Below are 26,106 nucleotides of genomic sequence, written 5' to 3'. Positions count from 1 at the left end.
TTACAGCGCTTCTTCTCTCCATTCTCTGAATTCGCCTTCATTGCATCCATCAAGAATTGTGTTAAATCGCATCTCTGACCTAAAACTTTTAAAAACCACAGTTTGCCATGGATGTTCGCTTTCCATCAACCATTCTTTTTTTTCCAACTTCAGTGCCAACTCAACCCCTCACCCCTCACTCTCACTCTCAAAGCAACCATCCCACTCTTCTCCCTCCAAGCCTCCCTCTCACCTCTCTCAAAAATTCCCTCCTCACCTTTCTCCCACCTTTCATCCCCTCACTCATCCTTCTCAAAGTTGCCCGCCCCTCTCATCCACCAAGCTACCTTCCTCCACTGCCCTCTCACCTCCATCTCTTCACTCCACCTCCTCAAATCCTCAACTGCCTTCTTCCTTGTCTCTTGTCCCCCCTCTCCCCCAGCACCACAGAGCCTTTTCTCCTCCTAATTCGGCCCCTCCCCTCGCTATTCTGCAATACCCCACACTCTTTCAACAACCCTCCTTACCTCCCCTCCTCATCCCTTGTCCTACCCTCCCCTCCCCCTCCACCTCCTGTACCCAAAGCCTCCTCCCCTACTTCTTCATTAAAAGTGTGGACCTCAAATATCCAGGGCCTTCGCTCAAACCTTTCAGATCTTTCCATACAGGTTGCCACTGACAAGCCAGACATTATCTGCCGAACAGAAATTTTCCTCTCCCAATACGTGTCTGACTCCCAAGTATCTCTCCCCGGTTACTCCCTCTTACGGTATGACAGACCTGAGCCTCGTCCTGGTGGAGGTGTTGCTCTCTTCATCAAAGACTCTATTCCTCACTCTCCATGAACTGCTCTCACTCCCCCACACCCCCAGGAATACCTCTGGCTTCGGCTTCCCCTCCACTCCCACCTCATGTTTATATATGTACTGTACCGTCCACCGAACAGTGATGACTCCATCTACACCTCACTATCCAAAAAACATGGACCATCTTCTATCTTCTCATCCAAACTCTCTCTTCCTCTTATGTGGTGACTTCAATTGTCATCACGCCAGGTGGCTAGGTGTGGGTACCTCGCTCACCTGCCATGGCACCTCAGCAAAAGCTTTCTGCGACTCATTCGGACTGACTCAATCGGTCAACTTCCCGACCCGGATCTCAGCCAATGGTACTCCATCTCTTCTGGATCTGATTTTGACAAATTTCCCTGACAATATCTGCTGCTCTTCCTTCGCTCCAATCGGTTCTTCTGACCACGTCCTTGTCAAAGTGGACATCACTCTGGCTGTTATCAGAGAACCACCTCACCGCCGTCGAGACTGGCAGGGTCTCCGAGCAGCCATCAAACTTAGACTGGTCTCCTATCACTACTCTCTCAAACATCAACTCATCCTGGGAATTCTTTCAAAGATACTTGCTCTCCCTCATGCACAGATTTATCCCCTCTCGTGTTCAGTTGTCCTACCCTTCCTCCCACCCTTGGTTTACTGAAGCTTGTGGCAAGGCAGTTGTCCTGAAACAACTTGCCTTTGCTTCATGGAAAGCAAACCCAACTGAGGGCAATCTCAGTTCCTTCCACAAGGCTCGGAACAAGTGTGTATCTACCCTCAGGAGAGCCAGAAAACAACATCTTTCTCATCTCAAGTCTGAACTCTCAAACCTCTCTCCCCCCTCAAAATCCTGGTGGCGTTTAATCAAATCTGTTTCTGGTGTATGTTCCCCCTCCATCCCCTCCCTTACCTCAAATGGCCACACTGCTGATACCATACGTGATAAAGCTGAATGTCTAAACTCGGTGTTTGCAGCTAAATCTTGTGTCCAAAACCCATCACTTTCTCTACCCACTTTACCCAGTCGCACCCAACTGTCCCTGGACTCTGTATCCTTTTCTCCTGACAAGGTGGAGAGCTTGCTTTCAAACCTCGAGTCAGATTCTGCAACCGGTCCAGACGGCATCAGCCCACGTGTCCTCAATGCCTGCTCTTCTGCTCTTGCTCACCCTCTCTCTGTTCGATTCACCCTCTCATTTGCCTAAGGTCATCTGCCATCTGCTTGGAAATCTGCTAACATCACTGCCCTGCATAAAAAAGGTGCAAAAACAGATCCCTGTAACTACAGACCAATCAGCCTTCTCCCAATCATCAGCAAGGTTATGGAATCCATCATCGCTTCAGACATGAAATCCTTCCTCTTCTCCAATGGCTTGATTTCCGATCATCAATTTGGTTTCAGACCAGGTCACTCTACCCTGGATATGCTGCTTCTGCTCTCCCATCAATGGATGGAGGTCCTCAATGCCAGACAGGAAATCCGAGCCGTATCCCTGGACATATCACGTGCTTTTGACACAGTCTGGCACCCTGCACTACTCACCAAACTCTCTTCCCATGGTATTCAAGGCCATCTCCACTCATGGCTCGCAGACTTCCTCTCCTGTCGCAGTCAACGTGTGGCCCTAAATGGAGTTCTTTCATCCCCTCTTCCTGTGCAGGCTGGAGTTCCTCAAGGTAGCGTTCTGAGCCCTGTTCTTTTTCTGGTTTTCATCAATGATCTCTCCGACTCTCTGAAAAATCCTCTATTTCTCTTTGCCGACGACTCCACCCTCTGCCGTACCATCTGTCGTCCCTCAGACCGGCAAGCAGCAGCTTCTTCGCTCACTGCAGATCTGGATAAAATCACAAACTGGTCCAACACGTGGAACATGTCTTTCAATCCAGACAAATCTCACACTCTCACGATGTCTCTTCGAAAGGACCGTTTAGAAAACCCCCCAATCCACTTTCTCAACAATCCTCTGGAAGAAGTCTTTTCTTTCAAGCTTCTGGGTCTCACTATCTGCCATGACCTTTCCTGGGAAAGTCACATTTCCAACCTCGCCTCAAAAGCCAGTCGCCGACTGGGAATCCTCCGTCGTGCAAAGTCCTTCCTCGGCCCTCTTCAGCTCCTGACTACTTACAAAGCTTTTGTCCGTAGCCTGATGGAGTATTGCTCTACCCTCTGGGCTGGTGCTCCTGCCACCCACCTTTCTCGGCTTCACACTGTCGAAACCAGGGCATTTAAGATCATCGGCATCTCCCGCAATGAAGCTGAGTCTTTGTGCCTCTCACTCAATCACGGCAGGTTGGTCGGTGCTCTTTCTGTCTTCTACCGACTCCTCTCCAGCCTTGCCCCTCTGCTCTCTCTGCGATTTGTCCCCACCACATTTCCACAGGGCGCTCAAGGTCCGCCAACATCCCCCTTCTGGTAAAACTACCAAAATCATTGCTCATCTTCACTCTTTCATTTCTCTTTTTTCCTGCCTTTGGAATAAACTTCCTCACTCTATTCTTTCCCATTCTTCCCTCCAGGCTTTCAAAACAGCTGTTCACCACCACCTCTTATCTTCCCCCATCCAAATCCTCGATCTTTTCTACCCCCGATAATCCACCCAAGCCCACTTCCTTCAATTCCCGTGCTTTCTTTCCTGAAAGTCCCTGTAATGTACATCTTCTCTTCACCATGTTCCCCGTCCCATCCCCATCCCTCTCCCTTCCACAGTTCACCTAATGTGTCTGTTCCCCACTGTTTTGTCCCTTCCACTCCCGCCCCTCTTGTCTCATGCCCCCTTGCTGTGAGTTGTGTGTTAGCTCTCATGCGAGCCTCGACAAGGTATACAAAAAAAAATCCTACAATGAATCGTCATGTGGATTTACTCAATAATATCGATTTGTAATATGGAATAGGCAAAGCCTAGAAGCGAACGTAGAATTCTTCTTGGGGTCCTGTCACACCTTGACGATTTAGCCAGCTTATGCCAACATATGAAAAATTTGTCAAACGCTGGCACACGTCAAATGCGTTATGGATAAGTTTGGTATACGTTAAGAGCATGCTGAAACACGCTGGCATACGTCGTAGTACGCTGAGGTCGTCCACAAATTTTAGCATGCTTGAAATTTTATAACGTATGCCAGCGTATGACTCACACATTCCGCTACGCTGGCCATAAGTTGTAGGCACGTTATGCGATCGTTGTCACACGTCGACACACGTTACTTTTAAGTTACTCATAAGTTGAAATACGTCGAGGTAATGTTTAGCATACCCGAAACTTATTTCTAACCTATGAGTAACGTCTAGCTAAGCTAACCTTTCCCCCGAGCTAGTTTCTTCCTATGCCCTGCCCAGGGGGTCTTCCACCCCTTACCCGGGAATCCTGTTCACCCGAAAGCGAGGCTTGCTTTTTTAAATTTTAATTTTTTAACATGCGCAGCACCAGCACGGCAATTCACAGCCGCGCACCTTTGGCGTGAGGTCATGGCAGCTGTTCGCGTCCCTCGTCCCTCTTGGACGGTACCATCCTGCCAGATTCCAACCCCACACGCAGCCATGACGTCACCCGGCGCATAAAAAAAAACACAAGCCCCACATCTTGAGGGGTTCCCCACGCGAACACATTTGCTCTGCCCGTTGGAGCTTCACACACACGCTCGCGTGGAGAACCCATCCGGTCCGAATGCGTTTACCTGCCTAAACTTTATCCGTCGCGGGATCGGCAACATCCACCGCGCTCATTTCCGGACCGGGCTTCACTCCCGCAAGCGAGCACGTGGCGGCCTCGTGCTTTGCACGGCACGGACCTCACGCTCGCTGCCGTGCAAACCCGGCGCGGTGCAAAAAGCAACTACGGCCGCTACCCGGCCCGTCTCTCAATTGTCGCAGTCGTTTCCGTCTCCTTTCGACATGCGCGCTCAAACTCCCGCGTGTCACGAGACTCCCACACCACGACATTCCACTCAAGCCGGGAGACGCGGCTGCATGCTCACGCATGCCGACCGACATCTCCCTCGCATATCGCTCTCTCACACAGACGGTCTCCCTCGTACTCGGCCGTTCACTCACTCGTGCCGTTTCCCTCATACACACCATACCACTCACGCACGCGGGGGCACTCACCCGCGGTGCCTCATCCACACACGGCGTGCTGGGAAGCACGCCCTTCGGCACACTTGCCACCACACCACTCACACACGGTGTCGCTTCCACACACAGGGACGCACTCACACCTTGCACCACACACACCGGGACAACCACACTGGGGATCAGTGCCACCACAAGGGTTTCCGGGGCCTCTATACCCCCCAAGCTGCCCATGCACCCGTTCGCAGCACCCGTCCCTTCAACTCCGAGAAGCACGACCGAACCCACCTGGTCGTGACTCGCTTCAAGGGAGCATAGCGGCTCCCTCCGTTCCCGAAAGAGGCTATCCAACTGCTCGCACCGGGTCCCTCCACGTTCTGCGAGCTCACTCTCATCGTCCTCCACTAACTCTGTGTGTGTGTGCTCGTCACTAACCCCGTCCAATTCACTCTCTATCTCCCGTGTCTCTACTATTTTTATTTCCTTTGTCGTCACTTCGTGTCTCGTCTCACATGTTTCGGTCACCCCATTTAATTTTTCCCTCCGTGTCACCATCACTTTCTCCGTCGTTGTTACCTCCACGTATCTCGCACAACGCGTCTCCCGAATTATTTTCTTACCCGCCTCCCTTGCGGGCCTGACAACCGTTGCACTACCCCCGAGCTCGTTCGCTCCCACACGTGGCGTCGCCATTTTGAGCTCCCCGGTTATTGCCTTCATGCCCGCCTGCAGGCTTCGGCCCATGTTCTGCGTCTCACCCCACATTTCTTCCATTTCTTCCTTCACTTGTTGCGCATTCGTATCCATTTTCGTTTTCATTTCGTTATTCATTTCTTTCATTTGTTGCGTATTCGTATCCATTTTGTTGTTTATATTCGCATTCATATTTGCCAGCATGGCGAATAGCTGGGCCACGTCGAGTGCACTCGGCTGAGCCGATTTGGCGAGGATCGGGGGGTTTTGGCGGAGATGGGGAGGGGAGGTGTCATACACCGCCGCCACACCTATTTCGGGCTCTGGGTTCAGTTGGGGGAGTTCGTGTTCCTGCACAATCAACATTTCCTGCATGGAGATCTCATCCTGGACCATGGATTCTAACATTTCTAAATCCATTCCTACTACCCCCGGCTCCTGCTCTCCTTGAGACTCCATCTTATTTCTCGTAACGGGTTAATTTGGCCTGCTCGTAATTTGGATGGAATTGGGGGTCACTCCTCTCACCCCTGAGCCGATTCCCCGTGAATTTAGCTGGAGACGGGAGAGTTTGTTTCCCACTGTTAGTCGTTACACTGTTGCACCAGTGTTGCGAATTCGCGCCCGCCGGCGTGCGGACAATTCCGTCGTGACCCTCTCGGAACAACGCCGGGAGCCAGTCACGGGTGGGGGTTTAACCCCACCACGACCGTGCCAATTGCCCACCCGAGCAGGATAGGGTTGCTCGCCAAATTCGATCTACCTAAGTACCTGCGCGGATGGTCGACCGGGCGATCGTACCTCGCCGCAGGCCGACTCCGGACACGAACCGCCTAAGTGGTCCGTTCCGTGCTATCGGGATAACCGAGCGGTGTTATCGTCGGCCTCGACGGTTCCGATTGATTATCGGGCGTATTAAGCCCACTACGAACCCTTTACGTGAAGCAGGATGGAGAGTCAATAAAGAAAAGACGAAGCGAAACGGGAAAACTGTTCACACAATGCACATTTATTACGCGACACACGGAAAGCACACATATACAGCCAACAGTCAGAATTCACCTATATCAGGAAAACAAAAGAAACAACGATGCAGAGTTACAACCAAATACGCGTACACACGGCAACACTTACACAGTTCTACTTTACAAGACACGGCGCCGACACACATTTAATCAAAAGCAAAGGAAAGAAGCCACCCTCATAGACAAGGGGGAAGACGGGCCTGTAGGCCAATATGTGCGCGGGACCTGAAGGAACGGCCAGGTCCGCGAGACGGGTGGGTCCTACCCGCGTCCTCGTGGTGCATTGGCGGACGAGCCGCAGACGTGGCCGCGTGGCTGTGCCCCAACTCCGTGCTCTTTCGCGGGTTTCGTTGGCACGATGTTTGGAGTGGGGTGGGAACGGGGCCCCCTTGTTACACTATCTCAGCGCTGGGGAAAAGGGGGAATTGTTGATGCTCTGGGGGAGGGAGAATGGCTGGCTGGCTTGGGTCCCGCGATGAGCGATCCCATGCCGCGACCTCGTCGCCGACCGCCGTCCTTCTCGTCTCGGACCCGAGCTCCTTGGCCTCTTGCCACAACTCTCCTCAGCCAACTGCAGAACCCAAGTCGACGCCTTCGCCTCCCGACTCCACTCTCTGCCACACTCCGCCGCTGCCACACTCTGCTCTTCCAAACTGACTCTGCAAAACTCTCTGCCTTTTCAAAACTGACTCTGCCCCGATTCGCCTTGCACTCGGCGCTTTATAGGCCGACAGGAGAACCCATATGCAAATTTCCGGATCAGGATGAGCTCGGGGGCAGAGCCACGCTCGCCCATTGGACGGAGAAAAAGTGGGCGTGAACCTCCCCTGATCCTAGAATTTGCATATTTCGATTTCACATGGATCCGCCTGAAGGCGGGGCCAAGCCACTCCGCGCTTGCTGATTGGACGGATCAGAAGTGGGCGTGTAGCATTCTTGATCCGAATTTTCCTCGGAAAGGCCGCTATTTGCACTTGCGGCTCGGTGCGTATCGCTTGAATGAGCCCAAGACAGCCCGATGCTCAATGTTCACAGGTGATGCGGGAATGGCCGTAGAAGGAGAGAGGTGAGGGTGGTGGAGGGTTTATCGGTGGTGGTTTGATGGTTATGGCGGTTGATTCAAAATAAAGATAGAACAGAAAACCGCCTGACTCAAAGCGTCGCAGCCCGAATGAATCACATAAATTCCCTCTAAACAACGGGTTTGGGGCTAACTACACATGTACTTAGAGTTATCTCACCTACGGGACCTGAATGGTGGTTTGTGAATTTCCACAGCCGTAACAATATATATATCGTTGTGGTTGAGGAAATTCGCAAACCACCATTCAGGTCCCATAGGTGAGATATCTCTGTAAGTATATGTGTAGTTAGCCCCAAACCCGTTGTTTAGAGGGAATAAATGTCATTCATTCGGGCTGCGACCCTTTAAGATAGCCGTTTTTCTGTTCTATCTTTATTTTGAGCCAACCACGTCTCAACCGCCATCACACAACAACCACCAACCGCAACGCCGCTTCACAACAACAACAACGCCAACAGCCACGACCTTTACCGTCACAACTCGCTCTCGCAATCATCGCATCACCGCCATTCCAAGCGTCACCGTGGCCAGGGACCACCACAATAAACCCTCCACCACCTTCACCTCTCTTCCTTCTGCCGCCATTCCCGCACTGCTTGTGGGCACCGATCCTGGACTCGTACAGGGCGCGCGCCGAGCAGCGGGTGCAAAAAGCGGCCTTTCCGGGGAAGTCGGATCAGGAATGATTCACGCCCACTTCCGATCCGTCCAATCATTAAGCGTGGGGCGATTTGGTCCCGCCTCCAGGCGCGTCGGAGTTGAATCTATACATGCAGATTCGCGGATCAGGAATGATTCACGCCCACTTTTCCTCCGTCCAATGGGCGAGCGTGGCTCCGCCCCCGAGCCGATCCTGATCCAAAAATCTGCATATGGTTTTTCCTGTCGCACTATAAAGGGCCGAGCGCGGGGCGAATTGAGTCAGTTGAGAGTTTCTATTTCGGGCTTGGGCGAGTTGGAGAGGTGTGGCAGCGGCAGCGGCAGCGGCAGCGAGAGAGTTTCTGTTTCGGGCTCGAGTTGGAGAGGTGTGGCGGCGGCAGTCAAGACTGGTCTGGAGGGGAGTCGGTCTGTCGGGGTTCGGAGTCTGTCAGGGAGCTGCAGAGAGGAGAAGCCGGGAACGCGGTCGAGGGCGCAGTGGAGTCGCTCGTCGCGGGACCCAAGCAAGCCAGCTATCCTCTTTCCCCAGAGCATCAACAACCCCCCCTGTTTCCCCCCCCCCGCGCTGAGATAGTGCGAAAAGGGGGGCCCCGTTCCCACCCCATTCCAGGCAGTGCCAGCGAGGCCTGCGGAGGAGCGCGGAGTCGGGGCACCGCCGCCATTTTGCGGCTCATCACCAGACGGGTAGGCTCGACGCGGTCTCGGCCCCAGGCCCGTCTGCCCCCTTATCGTTGAGGGTGGCCCCTTTTTCTTTTGCTTTGTAGTATATGTGTTGTCGGCGCCGTCTGTAAAGTAAAACTGTGTAAGTGTTGCCGTGTGCTCGCGTAGTCGGTAGTAGATCTGCATTGTGTTTCTTTTGTTACATTTGCTTTTGGTGCATAATTGTTGTGTTTCTTTTACATTTGCTTTTGGTGAATAATTGTTGTAATTGTATATGTGTGCTTTCCGTTTTCCGCGGAATAAATGTGCCTTATGTTGAACTGTTTTTCCCGTTTCGCTTCGTCTTTTCTTTAATTGAATCTCCATCTTACTTCACGTAAAGGGTTGATCGTGGGCTAAATACGCCCAATAATTAATCGGAACCGTCGAGGTTGACGATAACATCGCTCGGTTATCCCGATAGTACGGAACGGGTCGCTTAAAGTGGCCCGTGTCCGAAGTCGACCTGCGGCGAGGTGCGGTCGCCCGGTCTACCCTCCGTGTGGGTACTTAGGTAGGTCGAATTTGGCGAACAACCCTATCCCACGCGGGGGGCCGATTGGCACGATCGTGGTGAGGCCGAAAGGCCCACCCGTGACTAGTTCCCGGCGTTAGTCCGAGAGGGTCACGACGGAATTGTCCGTCCGGTGGGCGACGTGCCGCGATTCGAGTTACGTGGCCGCTCGCACACCGGCGGGCGCGAATTCGCCACATTATATATATATATATATATATATATATATATATATATATATATATATATATATATATATATATATATATATATATATATATATATATATATATATATATATATATATATATATATATATATATAATATATATATAATTTTCTTGAGTTCCCATGTTTCTTTTGTGCTGTGTTTAATACCACTCACAACAATATCGATTTGTATTAACACATCCTCTGTCCTTGTATGTGAGGCCTCTTCACCAAACAATATCTTCATTTCCCTGTGCTTGCCAAACGAAAAGCAGGGTTCGGCATTTGGTTGCGTACGTGTGGCGTGTGTGCATATCTGCATTTTAAAAATTCATTTTCTTGCCAACCCTTGGTCTGATTGACACATATTTTACAGGAGTGCCCTGCCTACAGAATTTTTTTTTCAGAATTATGACGTCATATGTTACGTGGTATGGCTTCCATCTTGGAAAAACGTTCCACCTCAAAATCTCCCGAACCACTCAATGGAAAAAAAAAATTGAACCTTGGCTCATTGTCAAGTACTCCCAATGGGGAATAAGATATGTTGATGCCATTGGTGCCTTAATTGTGACCATAATTCGACAAGTACAATGCTTGATCTGATCCGAATGAAAAACACTATTTACCTCTGCAATTCTTAGTCCGATGGACACAAAATTTTCAGAATATGAGCGGTTAGGGTTAGGATTAGGGATTATTTTTTGAAATAATGATGTCATAGGTAACTTGGTGCAGGTGCCATCTTGGAAAAATCGAAAAAAAGTTGCACCTTCATCTCCAAAACTGCCCCATGGAAAAAATTTAAACTTTGCCGATTGTCAAGTACTCCACTTGGGGAGTAAGACTTGTTCATGATGTCATCAGTACCTTAATTAAGACAACATAATTCGACAGGAACTACGCCTGATTCGATCAGTATGAATTTTATTTCTCTACAATTATTGGTCCGATTGGTGTGAAATTTTCAACACAGGAGTACCTCCTCCTGGAGAATATTTTAATGATACTCATGATGTCATCGGTCATGTGGTCGAGGCACCGTCTTGGATAAAACAAAAAAGTTGCACCTCCTTATCTCCAAAACCGTGCTTGGTAATTGTGCTGGGTAAGTATTCTCGATGAATATCATCTCGTTCCAAAACTGCTGAACAGGCTCAGATTTTATATGAATATCAAATCATTTGTACATTTTATATGTCACCAAATCAAAATTTACATCAACATGGAATACAATGACAGTATTGCCTTAAGAACCTGCAACATGTACAATTTTTTTTTTTGGGGTGGGGGTGTAGTGTCAAAAGGTGCACGTTTCTGTGAGATGCTGTAAATGATTTAGACAAAGGATAAAGTCTCAAGTACAGAGGTAGTTCACATGGAGGGACTGTGTGGGATCAAGGTACTCATGGTGGAGCAATCATCAGGAAGAGTGGTATGTTTACTGCCTCTTTTAAGGTTCACCCACCGTGTACTGTAATCTCTCGTTGGCTGATGGACGGATTCCTGTCGTGTGCAGCCGGAATCAGAACAGCCGACTGTGCTCGGTGTGAAATGAAGGTTAAAGAGCTGGAAGGATTTCCTGACATTCTTCAGATAAAAATTGAGGATGTGGACTCCTTTGGTCTGGAAGAGGAGGAAAGTGACCAGATGAATGGTGAGTTATATGACCTTCTTCACTTCTAATGGTATCTGTGTTTGTTTAGTTTAAATGTTTTATTATTTTTGTACACACATGATCAAGGCTCGTGAAATACCAAGAGCTGAATGGAAAGGGTGAAAACAATAACAGCAGAGTATAATGGCACATCGGTGTGAACAAGATGCACACACGTTGAATGAAACACCAGAAAAAGAGGAAGTTGAAAGCCGGGATGAAACAAAAGTAACAAAACAACCAAGTAACAAATGTAAAAAGGTGAGGGAGAAGGGGAAAATTAGAATCACCAGAAACAGGGATTGTTTTGGAATGCAATCCCTTTTTCCAAGTGAGATTTCCCAGAATTATAAGACATGTTCCACATCTTTTAGCAGCTCGTGATTCCATCAATGTCTGAAGAGGGGGAAGAGGCTGCTACTTTTCTCTCTGAAAGATGCCACGGTGGAGGGTGGAGTCATCAGCAAACAGAAAAGAGTATTTTCGAGAGAGTCAGAGGGAATGTTGGTGAAGAATAGGACTGGGCCCAATATACTGCCTTGGGGCACTCCAGCCTTGACAGAGAGAGAGAGGAGTTGAAGGATTCTGTTTGGAGGCACATGTTTGCTACGAGAGTCGAGGAAGTCAGTAAGCTCTGTGTGGAGGTGGCCTTGGATTCCATGGGCTGAGAGTTTGAAGAGGAAAGCGGTGTGTCAGGCTGGGTATGAAGCTCGAGATATGTGTGGAGAGATGACCATGATCTCTTGTGTGACATTGAGGACCTCCATCCTGAGTTATTGCCAGCTTCATGGCTGGAGTGGTTGGCTTGGGATCCTTGGGCCCTGACTTCAAATCCTGCTTCGTTGTTGAATTGATACAAGGTGGGGTTGACAGCCTGTCATCCTTCTGTGGTCGGCAAAATGAGTACCAGCTTGCTGGTATTCTTCGTCGGAGTGGTGACCTGTGCAGGGTTGTGCCCAATAGCCAAGAAAACTGCTTCGGCAGCACCAGCGCTCTGTCCAGAGTAAGGTCCCTATGGATGGATGGATGGAGCCTGAGTTGGGAGAGCAGAAGCAGCGTGTTCAGGTTCGAGTGACCCGGTTTGAATCTGAACTTTCAAATGAGCTAGCCTGTATTTTGAACCATGGGTCTATCCTCCAGCGAACGACAATTTCTCTCATGAGATCAACTGTACATGCTGAAACAGCCACGTGGTGTGGAATTAGTAAAACTGTTGCATGATGATGGATTATTCAGGCATGTACATTCGCCTCTGCTCTGTGTGTCTTCGGAGACAATTGGTCTCCGGTGCTCTCATGCTGTTGTTTGGGAGTCTCAGTCCATTACAATTCACTTGTGTTAAAAGTCCAAATAACATCTCTCACCTGTCATTAGAGGAAACACCCAATTGGCTTTCACCTGAGCAATCATTCCCAGCTGCTAATAGTATGATATAGTTAGTAAACATTCAGCTATTCTTGTCAAAGAAAGCTGAATAAAGCAACCAAGATAAGCCACACAAGATACGGCACTTGCTGGTCCCAGCTCTACCTGAACTCTTCACCAGGTACAGCCATTTTGAGGGAGCGGAAGTATGAAAACTCCAATGCTCCAACCTCACCTCAGCCACTGGACTGGTTTTATTACTTATTGGTGAATCGTCAACAACAGCGTAGATGGAACGCTGGTTCTGTGGAGGAACTGAGGAACTTCAGTCTTCATTTCATGTGCAACACTTGGTTCTTGGTTGCAGCATTGTTGAAAGTCTGGGTTTGTTCCTGATGCAGGATTGATGAGGATTAAAATTAAAAAAAATTACTATTGGTTTTGGAATAAACTCCCTGACTCTTTGTGAAAGACACCAAGGGATCATAAATGTCCATTTACTAATGCTAGCCAGGGTTTGAAATAAGTGTTGGCCCCATTGCAAATGTCCAACAAAAGCTTTGGCAGGCCACTAAAACCTCCAGCCGAGGTGGCCCACATGGCCACTTGTATCAAAATCTTCAAGATATGCAATGCTTACTTATGAGAGGTGTGGTGTATTTCCCGCTCTTCAGCCATGCCCTGGCTTGCTCCAACAATACAGAGTGGAACTTTGATATGGAAGCAAGGCCGCTCTTGCAACGTGCACGCATCACATTGTTGGCCACGTGCGAGATCTTCCTCTAGCATGCATGTGGTGCAACTGTGCAATGAACAGCGATTATAAGCAGAGATTCATCCAATTTTATTAAAATTTTATTCTCCACTGAGTATCTGCAGAAATGGTTTTGAATGAACGAAAAAAAAACTAGCTGAGAAAACCACCTCCTCTTCCTCTTTCCTCATTTGTTCTCATTGGATCTATTTTTGTTAAATGTAATAAGTTATGATGTCATAATTTATAAACTTGATTTTGTACACTTAAATTTTGAAATCCTCGGATATCAGTTTGCGTAATCATCATGGAGAGCATTACTCACTTACACGAGTTGAGAAAACCGTCCATCACAAGACTCTGTTGTTGTCGTGGTACACTTTTGAACTGTCTTCGCATTTTTGAAGTACAAATTTGGTTTTGTGTTTTTTTTTTTTTTTTTTCACCGTGCATGAGCACCTGTGTACCAGTTATGTGAACCCATGGATATAGTGTCAGAAATCATTGTATCGTGCATGAATTCTTCTTCGCTGTCTAATTTTAGTTGAGACTGGAATGACCAATTTGATCACATGGTGCTGAGACTCTATCTCAGAGAAGATGTGGACTGAGGTTTCCATCATATGGTGTTATTTACAAAATGTATCGAATCTGAAAAACAAACGAGCAGAAAAAAGGAAGCAGGTCAAACAGGAATACGAACTTGAAAAATGGATGAGGAAGTGTCGACCGGATTGGGAGAGAGCGAGAATTTCTGTGGCTTGGTTGAGGAAGATTGGGACGTGATGTTCTTCAAGGTGGGCGGGGAGGATTTTGGATGATCGGAGTTCGGAACTAAGCAAAATGTGTTTCACCCCGGGTGCACCAACTTCAAGAAGTGTAATGTACAAAAGCACCAGGAAATTGAAAATTACCAGCATGCAATGGCAAAAAAGAAAACTGGAGAGGCAGAACCTGGAACATCAGAAGCAGGAAAAATGACAACGAAAATGAATGAACGAACAAACAGTGCATAAACTGAAGCATCGATTCAAAAACGCTCATGCGATCGCAAGAAACTGCCGTCCAACATATGTTGCTGTGAGTTTGTGGGTAGATTATTAAATAGCAGACAATGGTGTTCTGTGATTACGAGTTATGAGGTTGCGGGTGTGAAAAGCACTGAAATTTGATGGATATGTCGTGAGAAAGGGTAATTTAAACATGTGTACTGTTCTTTGTGAACTCATTCACTCATCAAATATGATGCGGCCCACCAAAATATCTCTTAAGGTGGCCTGGTGGAGCAAAAAAAACATTCAGTGTGACCACTGCTATCAGATGGGGCATGGTTTATATTCATCCAATGGGTGAAAAGGATGCAGAGATGAATTCACTGCATGTGAAAAACTATGATGGCAGTAAATAGTAGGTCAAGATTTGAACGGAGATAAGGTAGCCCAAGGACCTGTGTACATACTTCCTGGGTTTGTTGCATGTTTAGTACTTCAATTCAATTTCTCAACAGATGATTTTTCCAAACCCACTCCTGAGCTTTTCTCCACTTGCTGACTTTTGATCCTTTCCTTTCCCCTTCTCATATGGTCACATGTCTAAGCTTTAGCTTGTTCCTCCCATTCTCTGAATTTGCCAATCTGTTAATGTGCCACTCTTTCTCATTTAGTTTTCCATGAGGGTTGACTTTTGAGACAAAAAAAACAAGTGACATGTTTGATCACAGTTGTGGTTAATTTGCCAATCAATGCAGGTTTGGGAGAAAACTTTCTCTATTTTGGGTTCTCTACATTTTTCTTGGCTTCTCTCTTTTGTTTGTCGTGATTTATGCGAGTGGTGAAATTCCCACTGAAGTTGTGGTTGCGTTAGAAGCATCTCGTAACATCGAGACAATTTATTCTGACCGTAATGCTTTGATATCGTAATTCTTTGATACGACGTTGTTCCCGTAGGGAAATGTTTTATTTTCTCTCTTTGTGGGAGAACTTGAGACAATGATTTAATGCAACATTTCTTACCCTCGCCAAACGAGAGGATATTGCAATTTGTGTCTGTGTCTGTGTCTGTCTGTTTTTGTTTGTCCTCACAGAACTTTCGTATTTTTTTTCACAACCACTTGTTGGATTGAGACTAAATTTTCACCATACGTGCGACTACTCATGTAGAATGTTCTCATGATAATTATGATATCATAGGTCACGTGGTGTGGCAGCACGATTGGAAAAATGGAAAAACTTTGTACCTCTGCATCTATGAAACCACACCAAGGAAATAATTGAGACTTTACACCTCGCAAGTTCTCATGGGAATGAGTTTGACGTCATAGGTGCCTTCGTTATAACATCATAATTGCATATGGAGAATGCTGCATCCAATCAGGATGAAAATTTTTGAGGGTCATCTCGGGATAAAATGTTCCACACAAACTTTTTGATGACATCATCGCTCATGCGATTTGGCAGCCATATTGTTTAAAAAATATATTTTTAAAACCTTCAAAAATCTTTGAAAGAGCTGAACAGGTCGAGGCGAAAAATTTCACAAATGACCGCCTTTCCATGAGGTGCAAAAGTTTCACAAATATGATGTCATAGGTCACATGGTTTCCAGCAATATCGGATTTACCCTCGAACATAAAATTCTTCTCCAGTAGGGCTGGACAGATCGAGGGGAAACGTCACCCAAATGCTCCCCAAGGCATGCTTGTACAAATTTGGTAAGGAATAATTGAAAAGTCACCTGGTTTGACAGCCATATTGGATTTAAGAAAAATATTAAATCATGTTTTCTCTGGAACCACAATATCAATTGACGTGAAACTTCAAAATTTTGATGTAGTAGTGATGGGGAATGAATGTTTTAAATTTCAACTTCATCGGACACATAGAAGGTGTGTTCTAAAAGTATCCAACCTTAATTTTTCGTGCGTAAACAAATGAAGCTGGGGAGGCGTGGTTTGGTGCGCATATGTAGGCGATCCTAATTCATATGCGTGAATATTTTCCCGCCTGCAGAAGCTGTCAGTCACCGACAGACCGCCGATGAGTGAGAAAGTGTAAGTGAGCGCCATCGGATTTTCGTTTTTGACAAAATGACGGAAAACTTTAACAACGCTACTGCATCAAATTTTGTGTAAAGCTTGGCGATTCCCAAGTGGAAACGATCTGCAAGATTCAACAGGCCTTCGGGAACGAAGCAATGGGCACCACACAGATAAAAGAGTGGTACAACCACTTCAAAGATGGTCGCACATCAGTGGAAAGTGAAGCATGTTCTGGTAGGCCCTCAACATCCCGAAATGGGATCGTCGTTGACCAAGTGAGGACCCTGCTGATGCAGGATACAACCAAGAGGAAATGCGTCACCTTCATGACGCTGTGCGACGCAAACGGCCGGACCTGTAGACAGCGGTCAATTGGCAGCTCCATCACGATAACGCACCTGCCCATTCTTCACATTTGATTCAGAGTTTCCTGGCCAAACACAACACACCTGTGGTTCGTCAGGCTCCCTACTCTTCCGACATGGCTCCGTGTGACTTCTGGCTTTTCTCCAAGCTGAAAATGCCCCTGAAAGGGACTAGATTTCAGTCCAGAGAAGACATCATGTGGAATGCGACGGACCAGCTGCGCGCCATTCCGAAAGAGTCGTTCCAGTGCTGCTTCCGACAGTGGCAGAACCGTTGGGAGAAGTGTGTGGCATCCCAAGGGGACTACTTTGAAGGAGATTAGTGTAAGTTTGTTGTATCTGGATACGAGTATTTTTTATGAACAAAGGTTGGATACGTTTTGTACACACCTCGTAGTCTGGCATCCAAAATTATTTAATTTTTTTGAGCTGGGTTCTTTTGGGGTTTTTTGATAAATTTTTATTCTTATTATTTTTTGAATAAGGCTCATTTGGCTGTGCCTGGATGGGTTTGAGGGTGGAGGGGCAGCAGCTGAAATGAGAACCCTATCCAGGTTCCTCTTGATGACTTCATCATTGTTTTTGCTTGTTTGGGTTCCTTCTGATTTCTCCAATGCAGGACTGCACTGATTTGGTCTTCCATTTGATTTGAATTTCATTTATTTTAATCCAATTCTAAATTCAATTCAACTAGCTGAAACCCCGTCACAGACGGATTCCGTTCATTCAACCACCATCACCAGCTCACACACGCTCGAGGGACATGGACTGGACAGGGTGTGCTTGCCCCCGCCTACTCATCGCCCACCCCTGCCCCATTCAATTTGATTACCCCCGCCCAAAAATGTAATTACCCCAGCCCCGCCTCTTCACTCCCCACCCCCCGTCTTTTGATTCCCCGCCCCACTTGCCCCCGGGCCCCCACCCCCCTGTCCACCCCCTCACACTCAACTCCGCCTCATTCAACCAAGCCCCCGCCCCATTTCCCCCTGTCTCCCGCTTTCAATTTGCTTACCTCCGCCCAAAAATTTGCTTACCTTGCCCCCCGCCTCTTCACTCCTCGCCCCCATCTCAACGAAAAGTGTTTATTCTGCTTCAGATTTGAAAGTTGACTATTGCCACTATGCGCGATGCACTTTTACAGGTACGAAGTTTCTTTCAGTCCAGGTCACAGTACCGAGAAAAACGTGACGCGACCTCTAGGAGGAGCACAAAATTTGTCCTTCAGTATTAATATATAGATAGAAGATAGAAGATACAGTAGACGCCACTTTATAAATCCATGGTTATAAAATCCAGCCGCTGATTGTGACCAAAATTAGTTGGAACGGAATTTTACATTGAGAAATCCGCTGTTTAATAAATCCACCTGCTTGGCACGTGCGAGGTCTCAACCTAAGCTTGATGTAGTATGCGCTGCCGCAGAGTGAAAAAGAAAACCAACAACAACAGCAACTGGTGACTGACTTCGAATCCCACCGCCGCTCAAATCCCTCCGACCCCGAATCCCAATAGCCAAGGGAAGAAAGCGACGACGAACCCGAGCTGATGCCAACAGCGGCAGAGATGCGGACGGCACTCGCCAAATTGGACAGGGGAATGCAGCTCTCAGGTTTTGCCCATCCCGATTTCTGCCACGTGACTGATTCAATAAAGGAACATTTGCGCAAAACCTTCCCTCAAAAGCAAGCGACCTTGGAGAGATTCATTTGAACAATCCCCTTGTCACTGTTTGATAAATCAATGTTTTTGTAGCATAAAGCAGTGTTTAACGACATTCGCTTTTTGTCTTATCTATCCAGTCGGTCGGTGAAAATAGGTTCTTCGCTTAATAAATCCAGCCGGTTAATAAATCCAAACGGCGTGGTTCCATGGTGGATTTATAAAGCTGTGTCTACTGTACAATGTTTCTTGTTACATTTTTTTGTGTCAAATTCACATTCTGAGGTAGTCACCATGTGCAGAAGAGGATTTTACATTGCAGACACTATTTTCGAGGAGTGGAATTGGTAATTGCACCTCTCAGCAGTAATTTTCTGACGACGGACGTAATGGCGTCTGCGAATAACTGATGATGTCATGACGTCCTGACGCCTCTCAGCGGTGACGTCACACGTCGCCATGTAAACGAATGTAAAACGAAAAGTGTTTATTCTGCTTCAGAGTTGAAGTTTGTAAATTGCCACAATGTGCGATGCACTCTTACAGGTACCATGTTTCTTTCAGTCCAGGTCACAGTACCGAGAAAAACGTGACGCGACCGCGAGGAGGAGCACAAAATTGGTCCTTCAGTATAAATAAAAAGAAGATAATAAAAAAACATCATGGGTCAGGGTCAAGTGTCAAATCAAAGCGGGACATCTTGGTACCCGGTCATCACTGCCAGCAGTTATAAAGTGCTATTTCTAATTATGTCTCATTAATTACGACACACACCAATACATGAAGGCCACACAAAATACACCACACAAAACAATTCCTGGTGAGGTGGGTCTGCAATCTTTCATTGCTCTTTTTCTTGTTTAGCAATTTTAATAGTATTGAATACACAATATTGCCAATTGTATGTGACACAAGACTGCCTGCATTTAATAAAAGTTACTTTTCCCAGATTTATTTGTGAAAGTGGAAGTGAAAACCGACCATGACATTAATGTCAATCTTGTCAGGTCAGATATGGGCGCATGCACCGGAGCAGCGCGTTGCTCCATCCACTTTCCGCCGGTACTTCAGGGGCCGACATCTGGCCAACCCCCAGACAGATGCCAGGCCCATCCCCATCTCCTTTAGATGCTGATCAATCTGCTGCAACCAAGAGGCACATGGTCGGCCAATTGGCCTTCTCCACTCACGAGGCTCCCTCGTTGAGAGAATCTGGTGAGTTGGATCAGCGTCAGGAAAACGAGCCACATGTCCATTCAGCCAAAGCTGACGCTCACGGACGATGCAGGTAACAAATCTCATTTGAGTCTCTGTCAGCAACCGCTCGTTGGATACAGAGTCCGACGAGCGATCGCCAATGATTCTCCGAAGAGACCCTGCACCAAAGGAATTAAGTCTCCATCTCAGATCCCTGATCAGAGTCCAAGTCTCATATCCATAGATCAAGACTAGAAGAACCAAGGACCTGAAGACTTGGACTTTCATCCTCAGGTACTGGCAGTGCCACACCCCATGATCTGGTGGATCCATAACTCCCCAGGCCTGACCCAGATGTGTGTTGAGCTCTGGCTCACAGCCAGCAGAGACATGAATATCACCACCAAGATAAGTGAATCTCTCAGCCTGGTGTTGGCTTTGTGGAGAGGGTGGTGGCTTTGGATCCTAGGATCCTGAGTTCAAACCCCGTTGGCTGCTGAATTTAATACACCAGGACATTGACTCGGTCTGTGGTCCTTCTGAGGTCGGCAAAATGAGTACCAGTGGACGGGAAAGGGGGACTGCATCAGCGGCATAGCCGCATCCCAACCAATGATTCAACCAGCAGCCATAAGGCTGCACTCGAAACGGAGAGAGACACAGAGACAGAGACACAGAGACAGACAATCTCTCCGTGAACTCAACATCCTCACCACAAACAGGTCCGGACAAAATAGCAGCATCCAAGATGTCATTGAATGCCTGGATATTAGATTTGACCCAGGAAACACGTAATACCTGTGGCTCCGACTCCATTCAGCACCTTGAGGGCCCCCAAAAAGATATCTTGTGTCTCCACAAAGATGACTGCATCATCTGCAAAATCAACGTCAGAGATCTTGACATTCCCAAATAATGCACTGCAACTTGATCTCCCCAACATCCTCCCCAGAATCCAGTCCAGACAATGCTGAAAATTGTGGGGGCCAGTACACACTCCCTGACAAACTCCAGTCACAACAGAAATAAGTCAGAGATGCTATCACCACATCTCACAGCACTCTCGGTCCCAGAGTTTCGTTCAGACATCAGATTGATCAGTTTTTGTGGCACCCCATGAAGACCAAGAATCCTGCAGAGGTCATCCCCATTCACTGATTTCAAACACTTTACAGAGATCTACATAGGCTGCAAGCAGCCCCCTGCCGAAACTCTCGTCTGCTTTTGGTGAGGACCCCCTTGAGCAAGGATACCGTCAATCGTTGACCTCTGATGTAAAACCAGACTGCTCTGGTCGGTGGTGCTCAAGCAGATGGTGGTGAACCCTATCAAGAATTGTCAGGCACTGAGAGGAGCGCCACCCCTCGGTAGCCATTGCGGTCTTGGTGATCACTCTTCCCTTTCCAGAGAGGGACAAGGCCCCTCTTCCAGTCAGTTGGAATGATGCCTGTGTTCCAGGCAGAGCACAGAACTGCGTGCAACGACACGGGTACAGCATTTTCACTAGCCTTGAGAAGTTCAGCATGGATACCATAGATCCCAGGAGCTTTTTCCCATTTCAACCGGTTCAGCACTCTGTGTTTCCCCAAACAAAGGTGGACCACAGTTGATTGGAGGGTCAGCAATAGCAATAGTAACACCCCTGACATTCAACTTGACAGTTGGTGGATCAGACTGGTACAGCCGCTGAAAGTAACCGGCCCAGCGGGCCTTCACTTTGGACTCCTCTGTCATGAGCCCACCACCCTCTGCTCGAACTGCAGTGCACCGACGAATGGGCTTGGAGGAACACAATGTGTGAATTCCCCTGAAGTAGGATGAGAATCACTTGACCACAGGTGATGCTCTAACTCCTCATAGATTCCTCGCACATCAGACTCCTTGTCCACCCAAAGTGCACATGTGGTTTTATGCCTTAGCTTCCTGAACAGCTCAACTTTGCCATTCAGCCTGGCCCTGTGACTCTGGTCAATGGTATCCAGTGTCCCTTGAGAGGGAACTTATCATAGGGCGAAAAATAATTTTCTAAGACATCTTACGGCAACATCAAGGATGGTGGTCTTGAAGGCACTCCACAACTCTTCAGGATCCGCCAACGCATGCAGACCCCCCAAATCCCCACTCATCCTGTTCGCAAACTCCTCGGCTACCTCTCATCCTTGAGCTTGCCAATATCAAGCCGAGGCTGGGATGGAACCATTCTCCTGGATTTAAGCTGCAACTTCAGAGTTGCTACAACAAGCCTGTGGTCAGTAATGAGGAACTGAGCACTCCGGTAGACACTGCAGTTCTGGATCATCCTCCACCAACCATCAACGAGCACATGGTCAATCTCCTTCGCCACACCGCCAGCGTTGGAATATCAAATCCAGCGATGAGCCGATGGGCACTGAAACCATGAACCAAGTGGCTTTGAAAGACTTTGAAAGAAGTCCATGACTTCTTTCAAAGTCAAGGAACTTGGTGCTATTATCTGGTTCATAATTCCAAACCCATGGGGACCAACACATGTCTCATCACCATCCCTACCAGTTCCAGTCAATCCCCCAAGACGAGAAGTGTATCTTGCCTGGGGCACTGATCAACCACAGACTTGAGCGTGGCGTAGAATGTATCCTTCACAGTGAGATCACTCGCCTCAGTCAGAACATACCCAGAGACCAGGGAAATGACACCCAATGAGTGATGAATCCTTCGTCTCATAATACGCTCATTGACCGGTGTTACCTCAATTATCATTGGAGTCAGCTTATTGAACACAGCGACAGCAACTCCTTGGGCATGGTAATCATCAGAGTGACCAGACCAATAGTAGGTGTAGCCATCCGCCATGATCTCGCTGCAATCCTGTCTGAACCTCAGAGAGTGCTGCAATACTAATGTCTAAACATTTGAGCTCGTATGATAAGAGAGACAGGTGATCATACTCTCTTCGGGATCGGACATTCCAGGCACCCACCCAAAGAGCCACAGGTTAGCCCAAGAGACTTCCGTCTGGAGGACGACACCTCAGCACCACCCCGACATACACGGCCGCAATCTGACCCGGGAAGGTTACCCCGTGGTTTCCCTCCTATCATCAAAGATTGGGGGACCCGAGGGCTTTGCCCCAATCCTGTCATCCAGTGTGTTGCCCTGTGAAGGGCAGCTGCATAGGAAGTACTTCCACAGAGTGGGTTTTCTGATTTTTGAAAATGCTTTTTGTACGTTTTGTGAAATGAATGGTTTTTACGGTGGTCGGAGTGAAAATCCTGCTACCAACCTCCTCATATAAAGATTACCCAACTGCAGGAAAACGTCCACAGACACAGTTGGGCACTAGGAATGGATGGCCATTGCCTCGAAAGGAGCTCCTCCGCCCTTTGACAGGTTTTGTTTTTCATCCTGCTGGGTGTCCATGTCATACACCCTCCTCATCAAGAAACTAGGTGGGGGAGATGGTGACTAAACTGACAACCTGACCCTAAAACAGGAACAGATATTCATGATACCTGAAGCCAGTCACAGATCGAATCTGACCTGACAATGTCAGTCTGGATGCAGGACAACCCAATGACTCTAAAGCTTCTTTCTTCAAGAGACATCTCCATGAAGGTTTCTGTCAAGGCCTCCACATGTTGCTTCTGACATTTTGATGATGTACTCTGTTGTGAAGAAAAAAGAAAAACCCAAAGTTTTGATTTCATTGATTTAAGAAATAACCACGATGATAGATCAACTTCCCAAACATCCATTGTCCCTTTGATCATTCGGTGAAATAAAATGGCCAACAATAATGTACCTTGTTTTATCCTGTTATCCTAAATTTGACTGATCGTCAATTCTAATTGGGCTTTAATTGGACACTTTTTGTTGATTTATTTTACATGTTTACATCTGAACTTGTCTCGTGGAAGAGTGGGGGTGACAGTTAAAAAATGGCAACAAATTGACATACAATTTTGGATATTTTAACTTTATTTTTGCAATCTTGGTATTCGATCATTTTCTTGAATTATGCGGTTTTGGCAAAAATCGTTGTGAACTGAAACGTGTGCGTGTGCACGTGTGCATATTTTGCTCATGAAGCATATCTCTCTCTCTCTCTCTCTCTCTCTCTCTCTCTCTCTTTCTCTTTCTCTCTTTCTCTCTTTCTCTCTTTCTCTCTTTCTCTCTTTCTCCCTTTCTCCCTTTCTCCTTTCTCCCCTTTCTCCCCTTTCTCCCCTTTCTCCCCCTTTCTCCCCTTTCTCCCCTTTCTCCCCTTTCTCCCCTTTCTCCCTTTCTCCCCTTTCTCCCCTTTCTCCCCTTTCTCCCCTTTCTCCCCTTTCTCCCTTTCTCCCCTTTCTCCCCTTTCTCCCCTTTCTCCTTTCTCCCCTTTCTCCCTTTCTCCCTTTCTCCCCTTTCTCCCCTTTCTCCCCTTTCTCCCCTTTCTCCCTTTCTCCCCTTTCTCCCCTTTCTCCCCTTTCTCCCCCTTTCTCCCCTTTCTCCCCTTTCTCCCCTTTCTCCCCTTTCTCCCCTTTCTCCCCCTTTCTCCCCTTTCTCCCCTTTCTCCCCTTTCTCCCCTTTCTCCCCTTTCTCCCCTTTCTCCCCTTTCTCCCCTTTCTCCCCTTTCTCCCCTTTCTCCCTTTCTCCCTTTCTCCCCTTTCTCCCCTTTCTCCCCTTTCTCCCCTTTCTCCCCTTTCTCCCCTTTCTCCCCTTTCTCTCCTTTCTCTCCTTTCTCTCCTTTCTCCCTTTCTCCCCTTTCTCCCCTTTCTCCCCTTTCTCCCCTTTCTCCCCTTTCTCCCCCTTTCTCCCCTTTCTCCCCTTTCTCCCCTTTCTCCCCTTTCTCCCCTTTCTCCCTTTCTCCCCTTTCTCCCCCTTTCTCCCCTTTCTTCCCTTTCTTCCCTTTCTTCCCTTTCTTCCCTTTCTTCCCTTTCTTCCCTTTCTCCTCTTTTCCTTCTTTTCCTTTTCTTTTCTCTTTTCCTTCTTTTCCTTTTCTTTTCTCTTTTCCTTTTCTTTTCTCTTTTCCTTTTCTTTTCTCTTTTCCTTTTCTTTTCTCTTTTCCTTTTCTTTTCTCTTTTCCTTTTCTTTTCTCTTTTCCTTTTCTTTTCTCTTTTCCTTTTCTTTTCTCTTTTCCTTTTCTTTTCTCTTTTCCTTTTCTTTTCTCTTTTCCTTTTCTTTTCTCCTTTCCTTTTTCTTTTCTCCTTTCCTTTTCTTTTCTCTTTTCCTTTTCTTTTCTCTTTTCCTTTTCTTTTCTCTTTTCCTTTTCTTTTCTCTTTTCCTTTTCTTTTCTCTTTTCCTTTTCTTTTTCTCTTTTCCTTTTCTTTTCTCTTTTCCTTTTCTTTTCTCTTTTCCTTTTCTTTTCTCTTTTCCTTTTCTTTTCTCTTTTCCTTTTCTTTTCTCTTTTCCTTTTCTTTTCTCTTTTCCTTTTCTTTTCTCTTTTCCTTTTCTTTTCTCTTTTCCTTTTCTTTTCTCTTTTCCTTTTCTTTTCTCTTTTCCTTTTCTTTTCTCTTTTCCTTTTCTTTTCTCTTTTCCTTTTCTTTTCTCTTTTCCTTTTCTTTTCTCTTTTCCTTTTCTTTTCTCTTTTCTCTTTTCCTTTTCTCTTTTCTCTTTTCCTTTTTCTTTTCTCTTTTCCTTTTTCTTTTCTCTTTTCCTTTTTCTTTTCTCTTTTCCTTTTTCTTTTTCTCTTTTCCTTTTTCTTTTCTCTTTTCCTTTTTCTTTTCTCTTTTCCTTTTTCTTTTCTCTTTTCCTTTTTCTTTTCTCTTTTCCTTTTCTTTTCTCTTTTCTTTTTCTTTTCTCTTTTCTTTTTCTTTTCTCTTTTCCTTTTCTTTTCTCTTTTCCTTTTTTTTTCTCTTTTCCTTTTCTTTTTTCTTTTCCTTTTCTTTTTTCTTTTTCTTTTCTTTTCTCTTTTTCTTTTCTTTTTTGTTTTCCTTTTCTTTTCTGTTTTCCTTTTGTTTTCTCTTTTTCTTTTCTTTTCTCTTTTCGTTTTCTTTTCTCTTTTCCTTTTCTTTTCTCTTTTCCTTTTCTTTTCTCTTTTCCTTTTCTTTTCTCTTTTCCTTTTCTTTTCTCTTTTCCTTTTCTTTTTCTCTTTTCCTTTTCTTTTCTCTTTTCCTTTTCTTTTCTCTTTTCCTTTTCTTTTCTCTTTTCCTTTTCTTTTCTCTTTTCCTTTTCTTTTCTCTTTTCCTTTTCTTTTTCTCTTTTCCTTTTCTTTTCTCTTTTCCTTTTCTTTTCTCTTTTCCTTTTCTTTTCTCTTTTCCTTTTCTTTTCTCTTTTCCTTTTCTTTTCTCTTTTCCTTTTCTTTTCTCTCTCCTCTCCGTCTCCCCCACTTCCCCCTCTTCTCCTCTCTTCTCC

The 26,106-nt window shown here is 46.6% G+C and overlaps 2 protein-coding genes across 13 annotated transcripts in view; one reads left to right on the top strand and one right to left on the bottom strand.

Moving 5' to 3' along the window:
- Positions 1 to 26,106, bottom strand: part of LOC147009383 (uncharacterized) — a 107,602-nt gene that overhangs the window by 53,168 nt on the left and 28,328 nt on the right. The window contains exon 3 of the mRNA XM_085861184.1: positions 13,423 to 13,584. Coding sequence (XP_085717310.1) covers positions 13,423 to 13,584 — 162 coding nt within the window. The remainder of the gene's footprint in view (positions 1 to 13,422; positions 13,585 to 26,106) is intronic.
- Positions 1 to 26,106, top strand: part of LOC147009384 (uncharacterized) — a 49,344-nt gene that overhangs the window by 3,886 nt on the left and 19,352 nt on the right. For 8 of the 12 annotated variants that reach the window (XM_085861795.1, XM_085861802.1, XM_085861801.1 and 5 more), the window contains exon 2: positions 11,280 to 11,417. In XM_085861795.1, coding sequence (XP_085717921.1) covers positions 11,280 to 11,417 — 138 coding nt within the window. Of the gene's footprint in view, positions 1 to 11,218; positions 11,418 to 14,080; positions 14,617 to 26,106 lie in introns of all 12 variants that reach the window. The other 4 variants (XM_085861796.1, XM_085861807.1, XM_085861797.1 and 1 more) reach the window with 2 other exon arrangements.

Source organism: Eptatretus burgeri, chromosome 17 (genome assembly GCF_056783735.1).
Source record: "Eptatretus burgeri isolate ZD-2024b chromosome 17, Ebu_testis_v1, whole genome shotgun sequence".
Taxonomy (NCBI): Eukaryota; Metazoa; Chordata; class Myxini; order Myxiniformes; family Myxinidae; genus Eptatretus; species Eptatretus burgeri.
This window is presented reverse-complemented; position numbering and strand designations above follow the sequence as displayed.